Source organism: Salvia splendens, chromosome 12 (genome assembly GCF_004379255.2).
Source record: "Salvia splendens isolate huo1 chromosome 12, SspV2, whole genome shotgun sequence".
NCBI lineage: Eukaryota > Viridiplantae > Streptophyta > Magnoliopsida > Lamiales > Lamiaceae > Salvia > Salvia splendens.
Genome location: NC_056043.1, coordinates 1,317,448 through 1,342,754, shown reverse-complemented (window position 1 = coordinate 1,342,754; position 25,307 = coordinate 1,317,448). Strand labels below are relative to the sequence as shown.

General features: G+C 39.5%; 5 protein-coding genes across 6 annotated transcripts; 2 read left to right on the top strand and 3 right to left on the bottom strand.

Moving 5' to 3' along the window:
- Positions 1-275: 275 nt before the first annotated feature.
- LOC121759124 lies at positions 276-875 on the bottom strand. Its single transcript, XM_042154622.1, has one exon. The coding sequence runs from the start codon at positions 873-875 to the stop codon at positions 276-278; it is 600 nt and encodes a 199-aa protein (XP_042010556.1).
- A 73-nt stretch (positions 876-948) lies between these two features.
- LOC121759122 (protein NDR1-like) lies at positions 949-2,346 on the bottom strand. The gene is made up of 3 exons (XM_042154621.1): positions 1,715-2,346; positions 1,052-1,137; positions 949-954 (listed from the first exon to the last, which is right to left on the bottom strand). Exons 1-3 carry the CDS (start codon positions 2,277-2,279, stop codon positions 949-951), a joined length of 657 nt encoding a protein of 218 aa, XP_042010555.1. The 5' UTR covers positions 2,280-2,346.
- A 9,854-nt stretch (positions 2,347-12,200) lies between these two features.
- On the top strand, positions 12,201-12,752 carry LOC121759120 (protein NDR1-like). The gene has a single exon (XM_042154619.1). It carries the CDS (start codon positions 12,201-12,203, stop codon positions 12,750-12,752), a length of 552 nt encoding a protein of 183 aa, XP_042010553.1.
- Positions 12,753-14,197: 1,445 nt separating this feature from the next.
- Positions 14,198-16,417, top strand: LOC121756805 (methyltransferase N6AMT1-like). 2 transcript variants are annotated; one of them, XM_042152199.1, is made up of 3 exons: positions 14,198-14,382; positions 14,624-15,451; positions 15,753-16,417. In XM_042152199.1, exon 2 carries the CDS (start codon positions 14,649-14,651, stop codon positions 15,414-15,416), a length of 768 nt encoding a protein of 255 aa, XP_042008133.1. In that variant the 5' UTR covers positions 14,198-14,382; positions 14,624-14,648; the 3' UTR covers positions 15,417-15,451; positions 15,753-16,417. The 2 variants fall into 2 exon arrangements, with proteins under 2 accessions (XP_042008133.1, XP_042008134.1); XM_042152200.1 differs by having other exon boundaries at positions 14,198-14,500.
- A 2,464-nt stretch (positions 16,418-18,881) lies between these two features.
- Positions 18,882-19,623, bottom strand: LOC121758427. The gene has a single exon (XM_042153832.1). It carries the CDS (start codon positions 19,578-19,580, stop codon positions 18,993-18,995), a length of 588 nt encoding a protein of 195 aa, XP_042009766.1. The 5' UTR covers positions 19,581-19,623; the 3' UTR covers positions 18,882-18,992.
- Between the last annotated feature and the right edge of the window lie 5,684 nt (positions 19,624-25,307).

Below are 25,307 nucleotides of genomic sequence, written 5' to 3'. Positions count from 1 at the left end.
CTTGTTGGTTCTTTCCCGATGTAGGATTAGGTCGAACCAAACCTATGGTCCATAGGTTATAAATAGGGCCATATTTTTCATTCGACATAATAATAAGATTTTGATTGCCCTACTTGACGTTGCTTTACTATCAAGAAACACTCGAATTCACGCTGCCCGACGAGAGATCTCGCGCACAGCTGCTTCGGGAGAGATTCCGCCGACCCTCTGTTAAGGGCGCCGGACGTTCGTGGACGACGGGAGGAGTCGTCGATTGCCGTTAAGGGAAAGAAGCCTTAACACGTTTTTTGTGACATCAAATCTATCCCATTGCAGGATGTCATATCGAAAGCAACTAGCTTAAGATACGTTAAGTCGTCACTTCTCAAGACATCAGGGAGACAGTAGGCATCCCAGGACTCCACAAACTCGTCCCCATTTAAGTCAAGTTCCAAAACTTTGACTTTTCTACTAATAGCATAGCGAATCAGCCTCTCGATTTCAGCTGATGTACGCTCCTCCCACTCCACAATATGAGCTGAATCAGGATCTTGTGGCTCCTCTATCGTGTAAGTGAGACGAAAGCAGAACCTGAGGCTTACTCTATCCAGTGTAGAGTTGTCATGGAGGTCTAAAACACGGCGGATTACATTTGTAAATATCTCATTAGAGTGATCCGTGTCGTGGTCAGGCCCATCATAGTAATGGTAGTAACAGCTATTGAAGTCAAGAACTCGGATCCCGCGCCACAGGTCACCAAATCTTCGAAGAAGGGCCGTTTTAATAGCATCTTTCAAAGGAAGAAAGGACAGGATATGTTCGAGGATTTGGGTCTGGTAATTCACTAAAGAAGTCCCTGAGACACTTGGAAGCCTTCGCCTTCTGTGAACTACCATTGCGTACGTCAATCACACCGAATATCAATAAAGATTGCCTGATTCCTAAGGCTAGTAGAAAAATAAACACACATTAGAACTAAAATCAGTGAGCTCAAAAAGCACATAAATCTCACTAAATCAAAAGCTTTTGCAACATACTACACCCTAAACACTAAAACCTAATGAATTCTTACCCCTTTCAAAACTTCTCCAAGTTTTTCATACAAGAGTAAATCTGCAAATAATGGAATCTTCTCAACATAAACAAATACAAACAAATCTGCAAATAATGAGGGCAAATATAAGTAACAAAACTACATCAACAAAATACAAATAGAATTGAAATCGCCAAAATCCACAAGGAAATAACTAAGAAATTGAAAATCTATCCTTAAACTTCACCTAAAAATCCAATCAGTATAATCGAATGAGGAATCTGTAGTATTTGAACCAAATAAGGAATTCACTCTCCATAAACAATCGATCGCATATATGCGAAAATAAATGAAAAATAGAAATTCCTGTCAACTCAATAGATCAAAGGAATTTTACAATAGAAATGAAGATTGAGAACAAAGATGCTGAATAAGAAAGAAGCTGTACTTCATAACACTCCACTGAGTAAATGTCTGAAAACATAAAGAAAAATAATATATCCGTACAAACAAGGTGGTCATAGTATTTTTTTTTACTTAATTTTAAAATACAATAAAGCCCTTCTAGCGATGTGGTGGGATCTGTATCCGCCATAGCTTAAAATTGGAATGATAAATTTGAATAATAGGTAACGAAAAGTGTGATGAACGACACCATAACACTAATCCCAGTCCCCGAAGCAGCTGAGTCACTCAGCTTACGCATCCTGACATCATCTCCCCCGACATTAAAACCCGTGCCATCCACAGCCACGTCCGCCAGAATCCTCACCTTCTTCTCCTTCGAATACCAAAACAACACCTTAAACCTCGGCTGCGCCGCCAGCTCCACCCGGAACCCCACCGTGCCGCCGGCCGAGACCGCCCCGACCGCGTCCCCCCACGGCAGGCCGCGCGTCTCCACCACGTCGCGGCGGTGGGCCGTGGCCATCATGCCCTGGTAGAAGGCGGGGACGGTGTAGTTGGCGACGGCCTTGCGGCCGTAGAAAAAGGTGAGGGCGACGTCTCCGTACGATATGCTGCGGATCTGAAGGTTGTTCTCGAGGCCGAGGACGAAGAAGAGGAAGGGGTTGGTGGTGGTGGAGTTGGTGGCCCTTTGCGGCGGCGGCGCGGCTGAGACGTCCAGCGCTGGGACGTAGAGCTGTTCGAGGTAGCAACGGGGCCCGGGGAGGTGGACGGTTTGCTGAACGAGGAAACTGACTGCGGCAAGTATCGTCACAAAGCCACCACCGGTTAACCAGAGACAGAGCTCACTTCCTCCGGCCATGGAGAGAGGGAGAGAGAGAGAGGTCTGTATATAGGAAATGTCACAGCCAAGTTCACGTAGAGTGATTAAATGGGATGATATCATAATAGAGGGTAGATTCTGACCAACCTCCGAAGGATTGAAAAAATACTAGAATTTTAATCACGAAATTCTAAATTTTCCAATTATCTCGTCCTAATATAAAACGAAACGATATCTTTGGTGATGCTTAAATAACCGTTTCAAATAAAACGATTTTGTTTTTAGTGTGATGTGGTTTTGTTGACGAATAGAACACTTGCAAATAATTGAAATTTCATTATTAAGTTATTTCATTTTCAAATTTTATAATAGGATTGATCATAATTTAAACAAACTTTGTTATACACTCCCTCCCTCTATCCCTGAAAATTTGTCGTATATTTCCTTTTTTTGTCCATCCCTAAAAATTTGTCACATTTCACTTTTACCATTTGTTTTAGTGGACCTTACATTCCACTAAATCTTTTACACTCACATTTTATTATAAAACTAATATATAAAAATAGGACCTACATGCCACCAACTTTTTCAACACAATTTCTATTACATTTCTTAAAACCCGTGCCGGGTCAAATGGTGACGAATTATTAGGGACAGATGGAGTACTATATAGTAACTATAATATCTAATTAAATAAGTTATTTAAGATAGTAAAAATAAAATGGGTATAAACATAAAAGTACTTCCAGTTATTCTAAATTTATTACTTTTTTTTATCTTCGTCTCTTGTCTCTTATACGTTATTCATATTTTATATTTTTCTCCTACTTTACACACTTTATTTCTTTCTTTTTTTGTATTTTTCTAGTTTCACATTAAAACACGTACTATCATTTATCAGTTTGACTATTTTTGACGGACTTTATTTGACTATTTTTGGTGGACGAGGGAGTATAATTATTGGGTGTTTTTTACATTTTCATGTTGCAAAGGAAAATGAGTTCTATCCATATAGAGAAAAATACACTAGCCATTTTTACTATATATATGATGTCTCTACATGTTACATAATTTACACGAAATTACGTGTAATAGCGTAAATGAGATTGTTCCACGAAACTACACCTTTGTTTGGGTCGATTAATATCAAAATACCCCTTTAATAAAACATTAATGTCATTTTCTCTATAGCCAACGACTATAAACTTTTCTAGAATTATTTTTAACTATATCCTTGTAGCCAACGCTAGAGTTGAGCTTGTTACTTAGGTATTAGTGACAATATCACCACATATTTTCCACCAAATTTACAGCACCATTTCTCTGATGGTGATAGGAATATGCCATTATATGGGAATATCGGCCAAAATTGAGAAACAATTTTTTAATGAAAAATAATAAATTCTAATTAACTGTATGAATTATTAAACTCTGATTAACTAATTTTACCGTTTGAATTTTTGGATAGAAATTTTGTAAAAATCATGGATTAAATATGCCCGGTCAATGGATTTTGACCAAATAATAAATGTGACGAGACATTTAATTTTGTGAAATTAAATGACATAGCGTCGATCTACATTTTACGTAGGTAAATGTAGTATATTCACTTTCTCAAATCCGATTTCCGGTGAGTGAGAAATAGTGGATTAAAGTTGGGCATAATTAGCTTTTAATTAAAGCTTGGAGATGGAGCTTAGGGAATAATTAACTAGTGTTAATTATCCCACATTGGAGGATTAACACATCTTTAATGTGTATAAATTAAGTGACTTTATGTTACTTAATAATTATAGTGGACCAAGATGGGTGAAAGAGCCCACACGCGCGCACACGCGCGCGCCGCCGCCGCCGCCGCCCGCCTGCCCGAGCCCGAGCCCGTGCTCGTGCTCGCGGTCGCGGGCCTCGGGCCTCGGGCCCGAGCCCGATCTCGATCTTGATCTTGATCTTGGACTTGGACTTGGACTTGGACTTGGACTTGGACTTGGACTTGGACTTGGCAATTGGTCTTTGGGCTTGGTACATTACAGCCATACGCCTGTAACCGACGTCGGTTACGTTTTTGCCATGATGAGCCTTCAATGGCTGGTTGACCCTGCATGGTGGTTGGCCTATAAATAGGCTAGCCATACCACTGCATTAGGACACACACCTACAAGCATTCTCTGCATAAGCTCTCTCCCTCTCCCTGCATTGTCTTTCTGTCGAAGCTCTGCCCTCTCCTCCATCTCGTTCGCCGGAGCTCTGCTGATTGCGGTGCTGCATCAGAAGAGACGTAGCCGTTTTACCTTTGGGGACGACACGCCAAACCGAGAGCACTACCGGGGCGTATCTCGTCTTGCGGGAAGAGGCCTCCTCGACTCGGCTGTCATAGCATACTGGTTTAGTTGTTTCATTTTCGTTGTAACTTCAGTTCATTTGTGTATTCCTTCTTTTGGGTTGTATTACGCCCGGTTTTGTTATCTTGTAATCCCAGAAACCAACAATCGCAAGACGAGATAGCTTGCCTTTGAAGGAATTTGAACTTCTAAACTGAACTAAAACTTCCGAAACATTAACACCTTTTGCTGGAGATGTCGACGGAATCCAACACTGCTGCTGCCAACGCCACCGCCGCAATTCCCTCCACCATGGCGACCACTGGACCGGTCAACACTTCATCGATTCCCTCGATGATGCCAACCCCCGGCTTCCCAGCTGCCTCATCCACCGTCCCTTGGGTTTGGGACAACCCCTTCGGGGCGTCCACTGGTTCCACCTTTGGTGGTTCGGTTGGTTCCACTTTTAGTGGTTCCTTCGGATCCTTTAATGGATCGAGTGTTGGTGCCTTCGGGCTCAATACTGGTGTTGGATCTTCCGGGATCAACACGAATGTGGGGGGCACTATGCCCAACACGAACATGAATGGTGGGGGCTCTATGCCCAACCATGTTGTTGGCTCCTTCGGGGGCAACGGAATTGGTTCCTTCCAAGGACCAACTGCGGCACCTTTGGCACCAAGAATGATGCCACCTGCCGAGAAACCACCCAAGTTTGGAGGATCAGACTTCAAGAGGTGGTATCAAAAGATGTTGTTCTATTTGACAACATTGGGCGTCGCCAACTTCCTCACGGAGAACGAGCCGCCCGCACCAAGCGACCAAGAGACTAGGCTCGAAGTCATGGCAGATTATGAAGCTTGGAGGAAAGGAGATTACCTTTGTAAAAATTTCATTCTAAGTGCTTTAGATGATAGTTTGTACAATGTATACTCCAATGTAACCACATCTAAACAAATGTGGGAAAACCTAGAAAAGAAGTATAGCATAGATAATGCTGCAGGGACGGAACAAGTTGTAGCATCCAAGTTTATGGACTACAAAATGATCGACTCTCGACCCGTCATGGAGCAAGTCCAAGAGCTCCAAATGATCATCCACTCCTTAGTGGCTGAAGGGATGACCTTGCCCGATAAGTTCCTAAGGTGCACGATCATTGACAAGCTCCCTCCAAGTTGGAAGGACTTCAAGAGTTATCTCAAGCACAAGCGAAAGCAGATGACCCTTGAAGACTTGATCGTGAAGTTGCGCATTGAGGCCGACGTGCGCAAAAGTGATCAAAAGGCTAAGGGCTTCACCCCAAATGAAGCCAAAGCCAACCTGTTGGAGCGGGGCGGTCCCTCCAACAAACGCCCTCGCCCAAACCGTCCAAACGACAAAGGGAAGGGAAAGCAGCCTTCAAGGAAGTTTGAAGGCGACTGCTACAAATGTGGCAAACCGGGCCACTTTGCCAAAGACTGCCGCAGCAAGAAGAAGAAGCCGGCAGCCCACGTCGTTGAGAAGGAGTTCAAGGACTGGGATGAGAACGACCTCATTGCAGTGGTCACTGAAGAGGTTAACCTTGTTGATAACAAGGGAGGCTGGTACATCGACACCGGCGCTACTGCTCATGTTTGCTCCGACAGGAGCAAGTTTGCCTCCTACACTGCTGTTGAAGGGAGGAAGATCAACATGGGGAATCAAGCATCGTCCGAAGTCCTCGGCGTTGGCAACGTGATTCTCATGATGACGTCTGGCCTAACTATCACTTTGAAGGATGTGCTGCATGTCCCGGACATCCGCAAGAACCTAGTGTCAGGATCAATACTAGTTAATAAAGGGTTTAAACTTGTATTTGAGTCCGATAGGTTTGTCTTGTATAAGTTTGGAAAATCCATCGGAAAAGGTTATGTAACCGATGGGCTTTTCAAGCTTAGTGTAGCAACTCGAAGTGTTGCTAAGCCATTGGCCAATAAGAATAAAGCATCTACTTCCTCTTATTTGATTGAGTCTTCAAATTTGTGGCATTGTAGATTGGGACATGTAAATTCAAAAGCCATTAAAAGATTAGTAAATTTAGATTTACTAAAGGCTAATGAATTGGATATCCAAGATAAATGTGAAATTTGTCTTGAAGCAAAAATGACTAAAGTGCCGTTTCACTCGGTTGAACGAAGCACAAAACCCCTTGAATTAATTCACACGGATGTATGTGATTTAAAGATGTTGCAAACTAGAGGTGGTAAAAAGTACTTTATCACTTTCATAGATGATTGCACAAGATATTGCTACATTTATCTTTTAAGAAGCAAAGATGAAGCAATAGAGGCGTTCAAAAATTATAAGAACGAAGTTGAGAATCAACTTGGTTGTAAAATCAAAATGATTCGAAGCGATAGAGGAGGCGAATATGTAGCCCCGTTTGAGGAGTTATGCAACGCAAGTGGTATAATTCATCAAACAACTGCTCCATATTCACCACAATCTAATGGTGTTGCAGAACGCAAGAATCGAACTCTAAAAGAGATGATGAATGCACTGCTACTCAGTTCAGGATTACCACATAACATGTGGGGGGAAGCTGTTTTGACAGCAAACTATATCTTGAATAAAATCCCTCTCAAAGGAAAAGATGTTACTCCTTATGAGTTGTGGAAGGGAAGGAAGCCATCCTACAAATACCTCAAAGTGTGGGGGTGTTTGGCAAAGGTGATGGTTCCTCCGCCCAAAGAAGTTACAATCGGACCTAAGACGGTTGATTGCATCTTCATTGGATATGCACTTAACAGTAGTGCATATTGATTTGTTGTTCACAAGTCTGAAATATCGACTATCACAGTAGGAACAACAATTGAGTCGAGGAATGCTGTATTTCTCGAAAATACCTTTCCTTGCAAAGATAAGGAAAAGGTATCAACCAATTCTGAGACAAGAATTGAAGAAGCCACTAGTTCTAAACAAGTGGAAGAAGAAGCCACTAGTTCTAAATCAACAGATGCGGAACCTGAATCGCGCAAGCGTGCAAGGCCCGATCCAAAAGATACAGTACTAAGACGTGGTAATAGAGTCAGAACACCAAAAACTTTTGGTCCTGACTACATTGCTTTCATGTTGGATGAAGAACCAACATCGATAAAAGTAGCCTTTGCTGGCCCAGACGGGCTGCATTGGAGAGAAGCTGTTCAAAGCGAAATTGATTCAATTTTGCTAAACCACACATGGGTGTTGGTTGATTTGCCCGAAGGTGCTAAACCTTTAGGATGCAAATGGGTTCTTAAAAGAAAGTTTAAGGCCGATGGAACAGTTGATAAGTATAAAGCCCGATTAGTAGTAAAGGGTTTTAAACAAAAAGAAGGACATGACTTCTTCGATACCTATTCACCTGTAACAAGGATTACATCTATCCGGGTGCTTCTCGCTATTGCTGCATTGCACAATCTCGAGATTCATCAAATGGATGTAAAGACCGCGTTTCTGAATGGTGAACTAGAAGACGAAATCTACATGGAACAACCCGAAGGGTTTGTAGTACCTGGACAAGAGAAAAAGGTATGCAAGCTCGTGAAATCCCTATATGGATTGAAACAAGCGCCATTGCAATGGCACTTGAAGTTTGATAATGTGATGTTATCAAATGGGTTTAAAATCAACGAGTGCGACAAATGTGTCTACATCAAGAGCACTAATAACGGTCATGTTATAGTGTGTCTCTACGTTGATGATATGTTAATCTTGGGTAGCAACACTCAAGTAATTAACGATACAAAGGCCATGTTAAAGAGAAACTTTGACATGAAAGACATGGGTCTAGCCGATGTAATTCTTGGAATGAAGATTCTAAGAACGAATGATGGAATCATCTTAACTCAATCACATTATGTTGAGAAGATATTGAATAAATTCAAAGCCTATGATGGCGCGCCGGTTAAGACTCCAATTGAACTCGACGTTCACTTGAGCAAAAACAAAGGCGAGCCCGTTGCACAAGAAGAGTATGCACGGGTCATCGGGTGCATTATGTACTTGACTAATTGCACTCGACCTGACATTGCTTGTGCCGTGAACAAGTTAAGTCGTTACACGAGCAATCCAAGCAAAGAGCATTGGAGAGCTCTTGTGAGGGTTTTGAGATATTTAAAACACACTCAAAATCTTGGGCTACACTTCTCGAGATACCCCCCGGTACTTGAAGGGTACTGTGATGCCAATTGGATATCCGATAATAGAGACTCACTTTCGACAAGTGGATACGTCTTTACTATTGGGGGTGGTGCTGTATCGTGGAAATCCACAAAACAGACATGTATAGCCCGATCAACAATGGAATCGGAGTTCATTGCCTTGGATAAGGCTGGTGAGGAAGCCGAGTGGCTTAAGAACTTCCTTGAAGACATTCCATGTTGGTCTAAGCCAGTGCCACCAGTGCTGATTCACTGCGATAGCCAAGCGGCTATTGGAAGGGCAAACAATGGTTTCTATAACGGTAAGTCTCGACATATACGTCGACGACATAACACCGTGAGACATTTGATCACAACAGGGGTGATTACAATTGACTATGTGAAGTCAATGGATAATCTAGCGGATCCGCTAACCAAAGGGTTAAACCGTGATCAAATGAATAAGTTGCTAGAGGGAATGGGTTTGAAATCCACAAACTAAAGAATTGTCATAGTGGTAACCCAACCATGATGACTGGAGATCCCAAGAACTTGGTTCAAAGGGACAACTAAGCTATGAGAGTTCATGAGAAACACTCAACTATATCTATTCCCTAGAGAGCAATAGAGTGTTGGAGAGCTTGCCTAGTGGTAAAGGCTAAGTCTATGACTTTTAATGGTTCTTAAGGATCTCAAAGAGATGGAATTATCAAAGAGACCAAGTATGGCAAGGTACTTGACTAAGAATCACCTATGTAAGTGCGAAGTGTGGTCGCTTCATAAAAAAATGCACTTATGAATCCAAAGTGGTGTCCAAGACCGCAATGGACACAAAACGTGAGAACGGATGAGGTTGAGGTGTTTAAGCGTTAACACCATTGTCTCGGTGCACGCCGTGGGGGATTAGTTCAAAGCATCGCGCTACTAAGCCGCCTGTGTATCCGATGGTGTCGACTATGGAGGGTTCAAAGTCAACAACTACCTATCCTTATGCTTATATACCTCGCGAGGGTTGAGCTTGTGTCTGCATGCATATGCATTCGGCTATTTCCACTCATGTGGGGGATTGTAAAAATCATGGATTAAATATGCCCGGTCAATGGATTTTGACCAAATAATAAATGTGACGAGACATTTAATTTTGTGAAATTAAATGACATAGCGTCGATCTACATTTTACGTAGGTAAATGTAGTATATTCACTTTCTCAAATCCGATTTCCGGTGAGTGAGAAATAGTGGATTAAAGTTGGGCATAATTAGCTTTTAATTAAAGCTTGGAGATGGAGCTTAGGGAATAATTAACTAGTGTTAATTATCCCACATTGGAGGATTAACACATCTTTAATGTGTATAAATTAAGTGACTTTATGTTACTTAATAATTATAGTGGACCAAGATGGGTGAAAGAGCCCACACGCGCGCACACGCGCGCGCCGCCGCCGCCGCCCGCCCGCCCGAGCCCGAGCCCGTGCTCGTGCTCGCGGTCGCGGGCCGCGGGCCTCGGGCCCGAGCCCGATCCCGATCTCGATCTTGATCTTGATCTTGGACTTGGACTTGGCAATTGGTCTTTGGGTGGTCTTTGGGCTTGGTGCTTGGCCCAAACTATTCTTTTTGGACCACCGCCGAGTCAGCAATCCAAGTGGCTTGACACGTCGTCAAGCGAGGCACAGTCACGGTTGCCACGTGAGAAATCCACACGCTCCACACACGGGTGGCACATTACAGCCACACGCCTGTAACCGACGTCGGTTACGTTTTTGCCATGATGAGCTCTCTCCCTCTCCCTGCATTGTCTTTCTGTCGAAGCTCTGCCCTCTCCTCCATCTCGTTCGCCGGAGCTCTGCTGATTGCGGTGCTGCATCAGAAGAGACGTAGCCGTTTTACCTTTGGGGACGACACGCCAAACCGAGAGCACTACCGGGGCGTATCTCGTCTTGCGGGAAGAGGCCTCCTCGACTCGGCTGTCATAGCATACTGGTTTAGTTGTTTCATTTTCGTTGTAACTTCAGTTCATTTTTGTATTCCTTCTTTTGGGTTGTATTACGCCCGGTTTTGTTATCTTGTAATCCCAGAAACCAACAAATTTGGCGAAATAGGCTAATATTAAACTAATATAAATTTTAATGTATAATTAATAAAATAAGAGTGAAATTAAAAAAATGTAATTAGAGTATTGTTAGTGGAAAATGAGATCCACCTCACTAGAGAGAGAAAAAAATTTCATATTTAAAATTGATCTAATTTTAGGAAACAACCCAAAATACTAATCTATCTTTGAGGAGATGGAGAGAGTATATATCTTTTGTTTTCGATTAACGCACAAAATAAAATTGTATAAAATCTTGTTACCGAACGTAAATGTATTAGTAAAAGATTTTGGGATAAGAATCAAACGGCCGGCCAACAAATAAAACTAGTTTATTTGCTGTCACGCCATTTTTTGATCAAGCTGTCACACTATTTCCAATACTACATTGTTTTAGTAATTTCATCACATGAAATCTTCATAAATAATGTTGTTGTTTGCATGCCAATATTTTTAGTAGTAGTTTATATAGATGCAAGAACTATGTTTATAAAATTGCTAGCCCGTTTAACTTTTCTTTGACATAGTTGAACACAAATATAAATTTATCAATTTAATTTGAAAAACTTCTTTCATGGAGCTACAATAATCGGTATGATCAACAATTTATTATATACTACTACTATACAATAGAAACATTAGGAAAATAATATGAATATATAACAAACTTGTGAACTTCACCAATCGACTTTATTTGTTATGGTAAACATAATTATATCAATTCAAAAACTAAATCCACGACGTCAATGTCAAACTTATCATTATGTTTCACGGCACGTTGAATCTAATTGCACAAAAGATTTATGAATGACAAATCAAGAAGTTTAAAAAATTCTCGGATTGTTTCATATATGATGGTTTTTTACGGTCAAATGTGATGCTAGTTGGCACACACTTGTAAAATTTTCATTATTTGGACGAATAGCTTCGTATACTTGAATTAATATGACGACGTAGATGACTAAACAATGTCCTCTTGAGCCTAAGAAAAGATAGGACAATTGAAAATTTTAAACCTTCATAATAAACAATACTATTTTTATTATTTTATAGACAATTAACCCTATACTCATCTGATACAGACCAAACAGAAGAATTCATCCCAAAAGACTAGTCTGTTAGGAGAGAGAGCTCATTTAGTCTATATACCCCACATCAGTTGTTCTCACAACCGACCGTAACATTCGACCCTTCCTCGTTGGCCACGGCCACGTTGATCACGACGGATTCCTTTGCCCGGCCATCACTTCGTGGGTCACGGCTCTTAGTCTATATATCTCACACCAGTTGTTCTCACAACCATGTGAGAATTGAGTTCGTAACATCATCCTATAATTAAAAATGCGTCCTAGTGCTCCCCTATATATGTATACTCGTCCCACAAGTTATACATAAACTCCTACACAAAAAGATCAATGAGTGACGGCGACGCCGCAGCATGCTGCTGCTGCATCTGGACATGCCTCATCATCCTAGCCCTCCCCATCTCCCTAATCTCCCTCAGCCTGAAAACCCACAACCCGAGAATCTCCGTCGAGGACCTCTACATCCCGGCGATCAACGTGGCCGCGCCCTCCAACGCGACGCGCCTCAACACCTTCGTCTTCATCGACCTCCGCCTCAAGAACGCGATGCCCCTCAACGGCCTCCGCTACCAGGTGGTCAACCTCACCCTCTCCTACGGCGGCGCCGCGGTGGCGGAGGGCGCAGTGGCCGGGTTCTACCAGGGGATGATGAAGACGGCGAGGAAGACCGCGGTGCTGCGGACGTGGGGGATGCCGTGGGAGGAGGCGTTCGATAGGATAGCGAGGGGGCTGACGGTGGACGTTGCGGTGGAGGTGGCGATGGCGGTGAAGCTGCGGCGGTGCGGGGTGTATATGAAGAGGAAGGTGGTGGTGGTGGAAGGGGTGGTGAGCGTCGATGGGTCGGGGGAGGAGGTGGATGAGAAGGTTGTCAGATTGAAATGATCCCTCTCTTAAAAATATGAATTATTTAGTTTGTCTCGTACCTTCAAGTTTAAGAAAGTATGAGACAAACTAAATAGTTCATATTTAGGGTTGTGAGATTGAATTGAGTCTTCTAGTTTAAGAAAGTACGAGACAAATTAAATAGTTCATATTTAGGGTTGTGAGATTGAATTGAGTCTGTTTTGGTGTCAGACAAACTAAATAGTTCATATTTAGGGTTGTGAGATTGAATTGAGTCTTCTAGTTTAAGAAAGTACGAGACAAACTAAATAGTTCATATTTAGGGTTGTGAGATTGAATTGAGTCTGTTTTGGTGTCAAAAAATAATGATTTTGTCATTTTGGAATTTAGAGTAGTGAAATTTGGCTACTCCCTCCGTCCCAAGGAAGATGACTCATTCTTTGGACGGCACGAGATTTTATTCAACTTTATTTTATGTGTTAAGTGGATAGAGTAAAGTAAAAGAGAGAGAACAAAGTAGAGATAAATTTGTTTCCATTTTTAGTAATGGATTATTTTGGTTGTAACACTCAAAAGGAAAGTTGATCATCTTCAGTAGAACGTAGAGACTATTTTAGAATGGCTTTTTCTTTTCTCATATAAATAAATAAAAAGCAGTTGTGTAATGCACGAGTTGATGTGCCTAATGTGGATAAGTAATTGTGTAATAATGTACTACTATGGTATATGAATATACACATTATAAATACAAAATATATGGACTAAAATCTATACATAAAACATAAGGCAAAATGATAGACAAAAACTATCCACCACCATACATTTTCTACTCGGATTTAAAAAAAATAAAATTAACTCCTATTTAAAGGACGAGATTACAAATAAACTCCTATACTATATAGATAGGAGGCAATTACAACTGATGTCAAGAGGGCTCGAACTCGGCATCTCTTACAATAATGTCTAAGCTCTTTGTCGTTAGGACAAAGGCTCTGGACATGTTCTACTCGGATTTGAGCATCGACTACATGCTTAAAGTGTGCTCGTGTCGAGCATGGTGAGAATCAGTTCAAATTTAAACTATTATTCCATGTTGGACATTCAAACGTTGAGCATATTGACTGTAGCAAGCAACAGTTCAGTGGCGAGCCTCGAGTGTGTCGGTCGTGGCTCGAGGCGAGCATCAGTTCAATTTCAATTATTGCTACCGTTCGTATAATAAAGCATTGATTACAAATTTAAAATGAGACTCATATTTTACTCTTATACCAACTACTACTATTTTATTGAAATTGTTTACGTTCATCTTTTGAACAAAAAGTAATGAATAAAGGGAGTACTACTACTACTACTATTAATTTTCAAAACATCTTTATGCATAGTAATACTCCTATTAATTTTGATTAGGTATTTTTAACTTTAAAAATAGTATTAAAAGGGAAAAGAAATGAAAATACTCCATTAATAAATTATTAACTAAAAAAATGGAAAAGTAATCCCCTCCTCTTCCCCAAACTCAATACAATTCCCAAATCAAAAATCACAAGCCCTAGTCCCCAAATCCAGCAATCTACCGGCGGCGCAATTCGTTCAGAGATACAATCTAACAATCCACCGTAGCGGCGGCGCAATTCGTTCAGATATAACGGCAGCCATCTCATCGTCGCCGGTAATTCATCTCTTTCTTCTCTCCCGCTGAAATGTACTTCGACAGAAATCCATCATTTTTATTGGTGCTGCTATTGGATACATATCTTCTGCTAATTTGAATCGAAATTGAATCCTAGGTGTGTGTTTTGAATAAAGATCGATGCTTTTGTTTGTTTTTATTTCTATTGCAATGTTTGTTCACGTTGATTCCGTTAGTTTCTGAAATATAGCTTTCAATTCCGGTTTCGTCTCTGTTTCAGTGGTCTCTCCCTAGATTTATGCACGATGCGCTCCAACATAGCTCGAATTCAGCTCGTGAGTTCACACCCTGAGGTTTACGATCCATGTGATGATTCATTTGCACTGGTAGATGCATTGCTAGCTGATCGAGCTAGCCTAATCGACCACCGTCCCTCGATTTGTATGGAAATCGGCTGCGGTAGTGGCTACGTCATCACTTCACTCGCTCTGCTGCTCGAGAAAGAGTGCTCTGGCTCGTACTACGTTGCAACGGACATAAACCCCCACGCCACCACAGTGACGCGCGAAACACTAGCCGCGCACGGGTGTTTTGCTGAGGTCGTGCACACGGATATTGCATCGGGGCTGGAGAAGCGCTTGGCCAGAAGCGTGGACGTGATGCTGGTGAATCCGCCTTATGTGCCGACTCCGGATGCAGAGGTTGGTTGCCGCGGAATCGCCTCTTCCTGGGCCGGGGGAGAGGATGGGAGGCGTGTTATCGATAGGATATTGCCAGTCGCGGACGACCTTTTGTCGGATAAGGGCTGGCTGTACATGGTTACACTCACTGCGAATAACCCCGTGGAGTTGTGTGTACAGATGAGGAAGAAAGGGTATGCTTCTCGGATTGTTCTGCAGAGATCGACAGAAGAAGAGAGCCTCAACATCATCAAGTTCTGGCGGGATGTGGATACCTTGCTGGAGGCGAATGAGTGTACAGAAGTTGAGAAAACAGAGAATGGGGCCGGGTTGGGATTGCCTCATTTTTCCCCGTTTTCGTGTTGGAATTATGGGAACCGCACTGCGAACTAGCGTAAATAGGATGGGGAATCATCTCATCTTGATTGGTAATGGTTTCATCTCTTCTTACTTACACTGTTCTGTTACTTTATCAAGCAGTAGACATCATTGATAGTTCAAGAACCATGTTTATAACTCTAGTTTCTTTCGTTTCCGTGGCTGTGCTACTCGTAGCTTGCTTACACATACGCAATTTTGCTAAACTGCAGAATTTAGGATGTGAAAAAATGTGAAGTCGCATCTGGTTTTGCTCTGAAATTGAAAAAGTGAATTGTTCAAGATTAGGATTTATGTGTAGCATAGATTATTGAGAAAATGGACTAATTCTGTATCTCCTCCTAATCTCAGGCTCAACTGCAATTCTGAAACTCTTCGTAAGTTTTTTCTAACTGCGCCGGTTCTCGGTGGAACAAGAGGAGCTGATGCATCGTTCTTCAGTCGAGGATGTAGCTAACAGACACAACAAAATAACAGGGCTCACTGACCGACGTATATTTATAATCGATGGTGGCGTTATAATCGATGTCCGTGATAAACCATCGGTAAAATGTCGTCGACGCTATCCCGACAAACTTTACCTCCATATCACCACTGGACTTGTTCGTCGTTAAACATGTCACCAACGCGGGTGAGTACCGATGGATTGGTGTCTATCGCTAATTGTTTTTTTCCTACTACTTTGTTCGTAGGTAATCCGTCAATTCGTGTTTAATTAGTCATAGGGGGGTTGGTTAGCTATGACTAATTATCCCATGATTATCCATCTAGGATTGAATTGTGGTATTGAATCTCATGAACCAAACACACTACATATTTAATCCCGAATACAATCTTGCAAACCGAACACCCCCTATATGATGAATAGTATAATCGAAACTAGTTTGTACTTCAAAACGGTTACCAACAAATCTTTTCGATCATTCAAAGAATCAAAATCATGGCATGTTTATTTCGAAGTTCGACTCTAAAAATTAGGTCAAGTTTGTACTTCAATAAATCATTTTATATTCTAATGTTTGAACATTTTCATAAATTATTCTGTAATCTCATATATCTTGGAGAATTGATCACAATTCTCTATCAGAATTATATTAGCACGAATGCAGTCATGCATACATAAGTAAAAGAGTGAGAATCTTTTATATCACAATTTTGCAAAGCAGCCCTGCTATTCCTAATATCTCAACCTTAAGTAAAAGGTGGTTTACCCAACCGATAATCGTCAGAAAATAGCATTACTACCTAATTCTAATTAATGGAGTATATACAATTGATAATAATTTACTCCCTTTATCCGTTACTTGAGTCACTTCTTTTTTGCATTCATTTTATAAAAATTATACTAATAAATAGTTAAAGTAGAAAAAGAATACGAACGATAAGACTCTTTTCTACATTATTTTCTCTCCACTTCAACTAGTAGTATCATTTTTTCAAAGCGAATGCAAAAAAGAAATGAAACAAGTAACGTGGGACAAGAGGGAGTAAAGAAATGTCCAAACTTTGGCATATTATTTGTCAACTTTAAAATTAACCTAATTTTGAAACTCATCCCCTTATATCACTTTGAAACATTTGTACATGCGTTAAAATGACAACACCTCTTAAAGTGACATTGTGACATCACGTAGCCTGCAATACTATAAACGCTACACTGCAATATATAGATTGTAATCTAGAGTATTGGATATTGCAGACGGACAAAAATTGCAGTTTAGCATATTGGATATTGTAGACGGAGAAAATTTACCCTAGAGCGTTTTTTATGATTGCCACATGGCAGCTGATTATTCGTCCATGTGTACAAATGATTGGCTAGAAATGGTGGTATATTGTCACTTTAAGAGGTGTTGTCATTTTAACACAAACCTATAAAAATATTCAAACCAATACTACTTTCTTAAGTCTTGTAGGCTTCTTAGAAACCTCCAAACCGGAGCCATCCACCACCAAATCCGCCGCCTCCGTATAATAGCAATCATCCTCAGTTGCACCGCCGCAGCATGTATCCGGTAGCCACCTCCACCAATATTCAAACCAATACTACTTTCTTAAGTCTTAAAGCATGTTTTGAACTTAAATAATTTTATAATCAAAACAAAATTGTCACAAACCAACCGGCCACCAGTAGGGCGAGCTCAATGAAGAACTACTCCCTCCGTCCCGGCTAAGATGACACATTCCTTAATCGTCACGGAATTTTAGAAGTCGTTGGTTTAAGTTGTTAATTTGAGAGAGAAATGATAGGTGTAAGTATTAAATGGAAAGAGAATGAGAGTTGAATATATAATTGAATAGAGAAAAAAGTGGTTGGTTGTATTAATTGGAGAGAGAAAGTTACCAAAAATAGAAATGTGCAATTTTTGTTGGGACAATTTAAAAGGAAAGTATGTAAGTGGGACGGAGGGAGTATAAAAGGACTAGATCGGCATAAGAGCATTGATTATGTGTATATTAAAATTGAGAACTAAATAAATTGATTATGTCAAATTCTCAGTAAAAAAAACTAATGTCGAATAGAATAAACGACTTATACCAAGATTAAAATAGATATTGTTATTTTTTTTATTCTGCAGATCAACTAAAGAAGAGAGCCTCAACAAGTGAACATCATCAAGTTCTGGTGGGATGTGGATACTTTGCATATTGTTAATTGGAGTTTTAAAATATAGTCAACTATAACCTGAACACACCCACAATTCTACAAACACACTAAATTTCCTAGAAAATTAATGTGCTGAAAAATTGGAATGTCATAAGCTAACCAGTATATGTTCAGATTTAATCGGAAAATATAGGATTGAGTTGCGTGAAAATAGTCCATGAATAGTATAATCGAATCTAATTTGCCCGATGGCGGACCCAAGATTTTTGTATATATAGGAGGGTCCAAATTAATATTAACAATCGTTTTATATTTTTAGTGTCAACAATGCCAAAAACACTTAATTAGATATGAACATTCAAACTGCAATAAAAAGATGAAAAATGAGAGAGAAAAATAATTAGAGAATTAGCAATATAAGTTAAAAAAATACTAAGTCAAAATAATTTAAAAAATAGTAGGAATAGTAGATTTTTGTGAATAAAAAGCATAAATTGAACATTATATACCGTTAAATTAACTATGGAAAAGTGTTTTTAAACAAAAATCTTAACTTTAAAATTAAATATACAAATATTATAGTATGATAGTTATGGGATATTTTTGTAATTGGATTTAAAGAACATTAGTTTAAGATCTATAATAATTATATTTGTACAAGTAAAAAATAAATAAAAATTACGAAAAATTACTAATTTGAAAAGGTACAAAATAATACTTGAAAAATTGATCGTAGATCTCAATCATAATTTAACTAGGGCGAATGCAATCATGCATCCGTACGTAAAGAATCCATCAGAAAATAGTGTTACCGATCGGTTCTAGTATATACAAGATTACATTATGATTTATAAAAATGTCCAAATATAAGGTTATAAAATGCCATTTCTCCATTTATTCATCAACTTAATTGAGAAACCATTCACTATTACACTTTGAAACATTTGTAGAAATAAAAATGTGTTAATTAATTAATTAATTATTCAAACCAATACTACTTTCTTAAGTCTTGTAGGCTTCTTAGAAACCTCCAAACCGGAGCCATCCACCACCAAATCCGCCGCCACCACCACCGCCTTCGCCTTCGTATAATAGCAATCATCCTCGTTGCACCGCCGAAGCCTATATCCGGTAGCCACCTCCACCGCCACCTCCACTTTCGACCCGCCCGAAACCCTCTCAAAGGCCTCCTCCCACGGAAAGCCCCGAGCTTCCACCACCGCCCTGCGGCGTGCCACCTTCTTCCTACCCTGCTTGAATCCGGCAACGAGAGCGCTGCCTACGGAGGTAGTATGGTTGGGGCCGTAGAAGAGAGTGATGTTGATGTCTTCGTAGCGGATTTCAACGTAGGCGATGTCTCTCTTGAATTTGAGGTCGATGAAGATGGAAGTGTTGGGGTTTGAAAAATTGTGTGTGAGAGAATTTGAAGTGTTGAGGGATGGAATGTAGAGTTCTTGAATGTAGAATCTTGGCTTCACACCTACATAAGATAGGGTGATTAGTATCACAATTAGAGACCATATGATTGGAATGAATAATATGACACAAATGCATATAGTTTTGGCCCACATTGGACTGAGAGATAGAGAGGATATTTGGTATTTACAATTGAGATATGATGAGATGATGAATGAATGAAATGGATATATAGGTGGTGTGTTGTATTTATAAGGAGATTGTAAATAGGAGTATTAATTTTTCAAAGGAATAATATATTAACTAATAAGACTTGTGACAGAAGAAATATATAGTTTCCACGAATATGTGTTTAGGAAAGTCAGTGGTATTTTACACTTTTTAATTATTAGATCTACTTTGAAAGAAGAAAGTTAGAACAAAACTACAATATAAATATAAGGGTTAAAGTCAACGAGAACACATCTCGAGATCAGGCGGAATCATTGACTTCTAATCCATCCGATCTCAATAAATATGAAATATTTGAATTTCGGCACGAAATTTTATATAGCGTTGTGTTGTAAGAGCATCTCTTATGGCGCCCCTCCGGTAGGACGTCCGGTCGGACACCGGGAAGGGCGACCGGGACGTCCGCCATTGGGAGGTCGAAGGTCGGATACGGACGTCCCGTGAGGACGTCGGGTGTCCTCGGACGTCCCGGCGACGGGCGGGCGGACGTCCGCCACTGTGGCTTCAAGTCGGACGTCCGGTCGGACGTCCCGTTTTAATTTTTTTTTTTTAAATCATGTATGTTTTTTCCGATGCAGTTGTTAATTTTTCCCGTTCGTATTCTCGGTCAAATTTTATTTTCCGTAAACGTAAATTGTTTTATTTGTGAATTTATGATTTTTTTTATTGCGGGATGTCCTAGTGGGAAGGGCGGATTATGCAGGGGATGTCCTAGTGATGTGGCAATGGGGTGGGATGTCCTAGTGACGTGGCAGGAGGTGTTTTTGGGATGTCCTAGTGGATGTCCGAGTGGGACATCCGCCCACTGGAGATGCTCTAAGTTAGTAAAAAGATAGATGAAAAAATAGAGATGATGTTGTTTATATTTTAGGAAACAACGTTTCATTTTTAGTGTAACAATCCAACAGGAAAAACATTTCATTTTTATTGGGAGAGAACTAAAGAGTATTAATCTAGCAATCTAAAAAGAAAAAATATAAAAACTTAAAACTTATTTTATAACTTATATCCTGTTTTGAACTCAAATTATTATATAATTAAAAAAAATCGTCACAAACTCACAGACCACCAGTAGGGTGAGTTCGATTAAGAACTACTCCACAAAAAGACCAGATCGGCCTAATAAGAGCATTCACAACTCAGACATGTTCTTAAATGGATATATCATGTCATGTCCAAATTGAGTGGATATCTCCATGCTCATTTACTTTTTTGTTAATTCGTGTATATAACAATTGAGAACTCAATAAATTGATTATGTCAAATTCTCAATAAAAAAAACTAATGTCGAATAGAATAAAAGACTTACCTAGATTAAAATAGATATTGTTATAAATTGTAAATTGGAGTTTTAAAATGTAGTCAACTATAACACACCCACAATTCCACAAACACACTAAGTTACCTAGAAAATTGATGTGCTGAAAAATTGGAATGTCAAGCTAAACTGTATGTTCAGATTTAATTGGAAAATTTAGGATTGAGTCGATGAATAGTAATCGAAGCTTATTTGTCACAAGCTAAGGCTATTTAATTGTTCATTTTCTTAAAACTCAAACTACGTCGTTTAGTCAATTTACAGGTAGATTTAAGTAATTTTCCTTAATTTCGATAATAAATTGTAAATACCTAATTTTTTAAGTTACCAACTAGTTCAGATTAACTCCACTGCTCCCTCTTCCTTGAAGTAAATAAAGGTTACCGACAAATCTTTTCGATCATTCAAAATCATGTTATTTCAAATTTTGACTCCAAAATTAGGTCAAGTTGGTACATTGAAAGCAATAGATCATTTTATATTCTAATGTTTGAACATTTTCATAAATTATTCCGTAATCTCACATATCTTGCAGAATTGATCATAATTCTCAATCAAAATTATACTAGGATGAATGCATTCATTCATCCATAAGTAAAAAAGGTGGGGATCCTCTGCTCTACTGCGCAATTTCGCAAAACAACACCTACTATTCCTAATACAACAATAAAAATGGAAGAAATTAGAAACATATATGGTTGTATTAGGAAACCAAGGACCGCAAAATTGCGCAGCAGAGGATTTAACCCTAAGTAAAAGGTGGGTTTACCGAAGGATTATAGTCAGAAAATAGTACTCTCTCAGTCTCTCCATCCCATAATAGATGACACATTTGTAGAATGACATATGATTTTAGAAGATGTTGTTTTGTATGTTAGGTAGAGAGAGAAAATAATATATTTATATTAATGTGAGATGGAGTTTTTTCCAAAAAAAGAAATGTAACATACTAAAAAGGAAAGTGTAACATCTATTATGAGACGGATGGAGTATTACTGAATGATTCTAATTAATGGAATATATACAATCGACAATAATTTATAAAAATGTCCCAAACTTTAGGATATTATTTATCAACTACTACATAAATTAACTTAATTTTAAAAACTCATTCCCTATACCACTCGAAACATTTGTACAATGACAAAATGTTCAAACCAATGCTTTCTCAAGTCTTTTAGCCTTCTTAGAGACCTCCAAACCGGAGCCATTAACCACCAAATCCGCCGCCACCACCACCGCCTTCGCATCCGCGTAATAGCAATTGTCCTCGCCGCACCGCCGCAGCATATATCCGGTAGCCACCTCCACCCCCACCACCACCCCCGACCCCCGAGAAACCCTCTCAAACGCCTCCTCCCACGGCAGCCCGCGAGCGTCCACCACCGCCCTTCGATGGGCCGTCTTCTTCTTTCCCTGCGAGAATCCGGAGACCACGGCGCTGCCGACGGCGACGGAGCTCCGGCTGGGGCCGTAGTAGAGAGTGACGTTGATGTTTTGGTAGCGGAGTGCGACGAAGGCGATGTCTCTCTTGAATTTGAGGTCGATGATGATGGAAGTGTTGGGGTTTGAAAAATTGTGTGTGAGAGAATTTGAAGTGTTGAGGGATGGAATGTAGAGTTCTTGAATGTAGAATCTTGGCTTCACACCTACATAGGATAGGGTGGTTAGTATCACAATTAGAGAGCAAATGGTTAGGAATAAAAAAATGAAGCAAATGCATATAGTTTTGAAGCCCATTGATGGTAAATGAAATGGATATATGTAGGAAATCTAGTGAAGGTATTGTTGTATTTATATGGAGATTGTAAATTGGAGTGTTAATTATTTTCGAAGGAATAATTTGATTTGTATAACTAATAAGACTTGTGAATTGTGAGAGAAGAAATATATACCTAGTTTCCAAGAAAATATGTGTTTAGGAAAGTCAATGGTTTTTATTCACTTTTTAATACTTAAATTCAACAAGAAAGAAGAAAGTTAGAACATAAAAACTACAATAAAAATATAAAAAGTAATATGCTCTTTCTGTTTTCTGTTTTCTTTTAAGTGACAAGTATGCTCTCTGTTCTATTTAAGGTGACTCTTTTTTTTTCTAGATGTCTTAATTAAAATGACATGAAAGATGAAATATAGCATTCAACTGATTTAGTGGATATCTCCGTTGCATGCACATTGTTTTTCAAAATATCTCTGAATACTTTTTTGATAATGCTATATTAGAATTTAGAACTCAATAAATTGATTATATTTGCCAAACAATTGCTGAAAAGTATTAGCCGCGAAATGCTTAGTACGTATTTTACATATTGTAAATTGGAGTTTTATAATTTAGTCAACTAGAACCAGAACACACCCACAATTCCACAAACACACACCAAACTTTCTAGAAAATTGATGTGCTGAAATATTGGAATATGCATAAGCTAACCAGTATATGTTCAGATTATAAGTTATGATTTAATCGGAATATATATATAGGATTGAGACATTGAGTCGTGTGAAACACCTATAGTCGGTGAATAGATTAATCGAAAAAACTAAATCATGTCAAAGGGCTTAATTATAAACTTAAGTAGTAGTAGTATTTAATTAGTTGTTCATTTTCTTAAAACTCAAAACTACGTCGTTTGAGTTTGAGCGTGTTTGGTTATCCCACTGTAGCTGAGCCATTTCCTATTTTGGTAAAAAACATCAACTTTTATTTTCTCTTACTTTACTCTCTCTTACTTGATTCTCTCTTCATCTCTCTACCTTTTTCCTTTCCTACTTTATTCTTTCTTCACTTAACTCACTTTTAACACAATTTCTTAAATCCCAAGCCGAAAAGAAACGTCTCTACTACAGATGGACGGAGGGAGTACCAAACAAATTGACAGACTAAACTCCATCGCTCCCTCTTCCTTTATGTAAACACAAACAACCAACAAATCTTTTCGATCATTCATATATATTTCAAATTTTGACTCCGAAAATTAGGTCAAGTTGGTACATACTGTTGGATACTCTCCTAGAACCCGTCAGAAAACAGTGTTACCGACCGATTCCAATATTTACAAGATTACATACTCCCTCCGTCCACGAAAATAGGACACATTGTGAATAACACGAGTTTTAATGTAGAATTGATAAAACAAGAGAGAAGTAGTGTTAGTGGAATGTGGGTCCATATTATTAGTAAGAGAGAAGTTATTGAAAACTTTCCTTTTTTAAATGTGCTCTATTTTTCGTGGACAACCAAAAATGACAAATGTGCTCTATTTTTCGTAGACGGGGGAGGGAGTAATAATTTATAAAAATGTCCTAATATTGGGTGTTTTCCTTTTATTTATCAACTTTAAATTAGCTTAATTGAGAAACCATTTACTAAAACACTTGAAACATTTATTAATGGCTCCATTATTCAATTTCAAACCAATACTACTTTCTTAAGTCTTGTAGGCTTCTTAGAAACCTCCAAACCGGAGCCATCCACCACCAAATCCGCCGCCACCACCACCGCCTTCGCCTCCGTATAATAGCATTCATCCTCATTGCACTGCCGCAGCATATATCCGGTAGCCACCTCCACCGCCACCTCCACTCCCGGCCCGCCCGAAACCCTCGCAAAGGCCTCCTCCCACGGAAAGCCCCGAGCGTCCACCACCGCCCTGCGGCGTGCCACCTTCTTCTTGTCCTGCTTGAATCCGGCAACGACAGCGCTGCCTACGGAGGTACGGTTGGGGCCATAGTAGAGAGTGAGGTTGATGTTTTGGTAGCGGAGTCCGACGTAGGCGATCTCTCTCTTGAATTTGAGGTCAATGATTATGGAAGTGTTGGGGTTTGAAAAATTGTGTGTAAGAGAATTTGAAGTGTTGAGGGATGGAATGTAGAGTTCTTGAATGTAGAATCTTGGCTTCACACCTACATAAGCTAGGGTGATTAGAATGACAAATGGAGAGGCAAAGAGTAGAATGAATAATATGCAACATATGCATATTGTTTTGGACCCCATTGAAGAGTGTGTGTGTGTGTGTGTGTGTGTGTGTGAGAGAGAGAGAGAGAGAGAGAGAGAGAGAGAGAGAGATTGATTTTGGGTTTAGGGTTTGAGAGATGATTTTTATGTAATGAGGGTTTAGAGAGGATGGTTTTTATGTAATGAGAATTGATGAGATGATTAATTAAATGAAATGGATATATAGTGGAAATCTAGTGTAGTTGGAGTATTAATTAATCAAGGGAATAACTTGTGACAAAAGGAATTCAAATCTAGTTTCCACGAAAATATGTGTGTTTATAAAGTCAACGGTATTTTCTAGATTATTTACTCTTTTTATTGTCTTGAATAATCTAT

Excerpts from the sequence above, each read along its gene's own strand:
- LOC121759124 (XM_042154622.1), bottom strand. The coding sequence starts at position 875 with ATGGTAGTTCACAGAAGGCGAAGGCTTCCAAGTGTCTCAGGGACTTCT.
- LOC121759122 (XM_042154621.1), bottom strand. The coding sequence starts at position 2,279 with ATGGCCGGAGGAAGTGAGCTCTGTCTCTGGTTAACCGGTGGTGGCTTT. Across the intron at positions 1,138-1,714 it reads GGGAGATGATGTCAGGATGC|ATTTGTTTGTATTTGTTTAT; the intron begins GTAAGCTGAGTG and ends CATTATTTGCAG.
- LOC121759120 (XM_042154619.1), top strand. The coding sequence starts at position 12,201 with ATGAGTGACGGCGACGCCGCAGCATGCTGCTGCTGCATCTGGACATGC.
- LOC121756805 (XM_042152199.1), top strand. The coding sequence starts at position 14,649 with ATGCGCTCCAACATAGCTCGAATTCAGCTCGTGAGTTCACACCCTGAG.
- LOC121758427 (XM_042153832.1), bottom strand. The coding sequence starts at position 19,580 with ATGTGGGCCAAAACTATATGCATTTGTGTCATATTATTCATTCCAATC.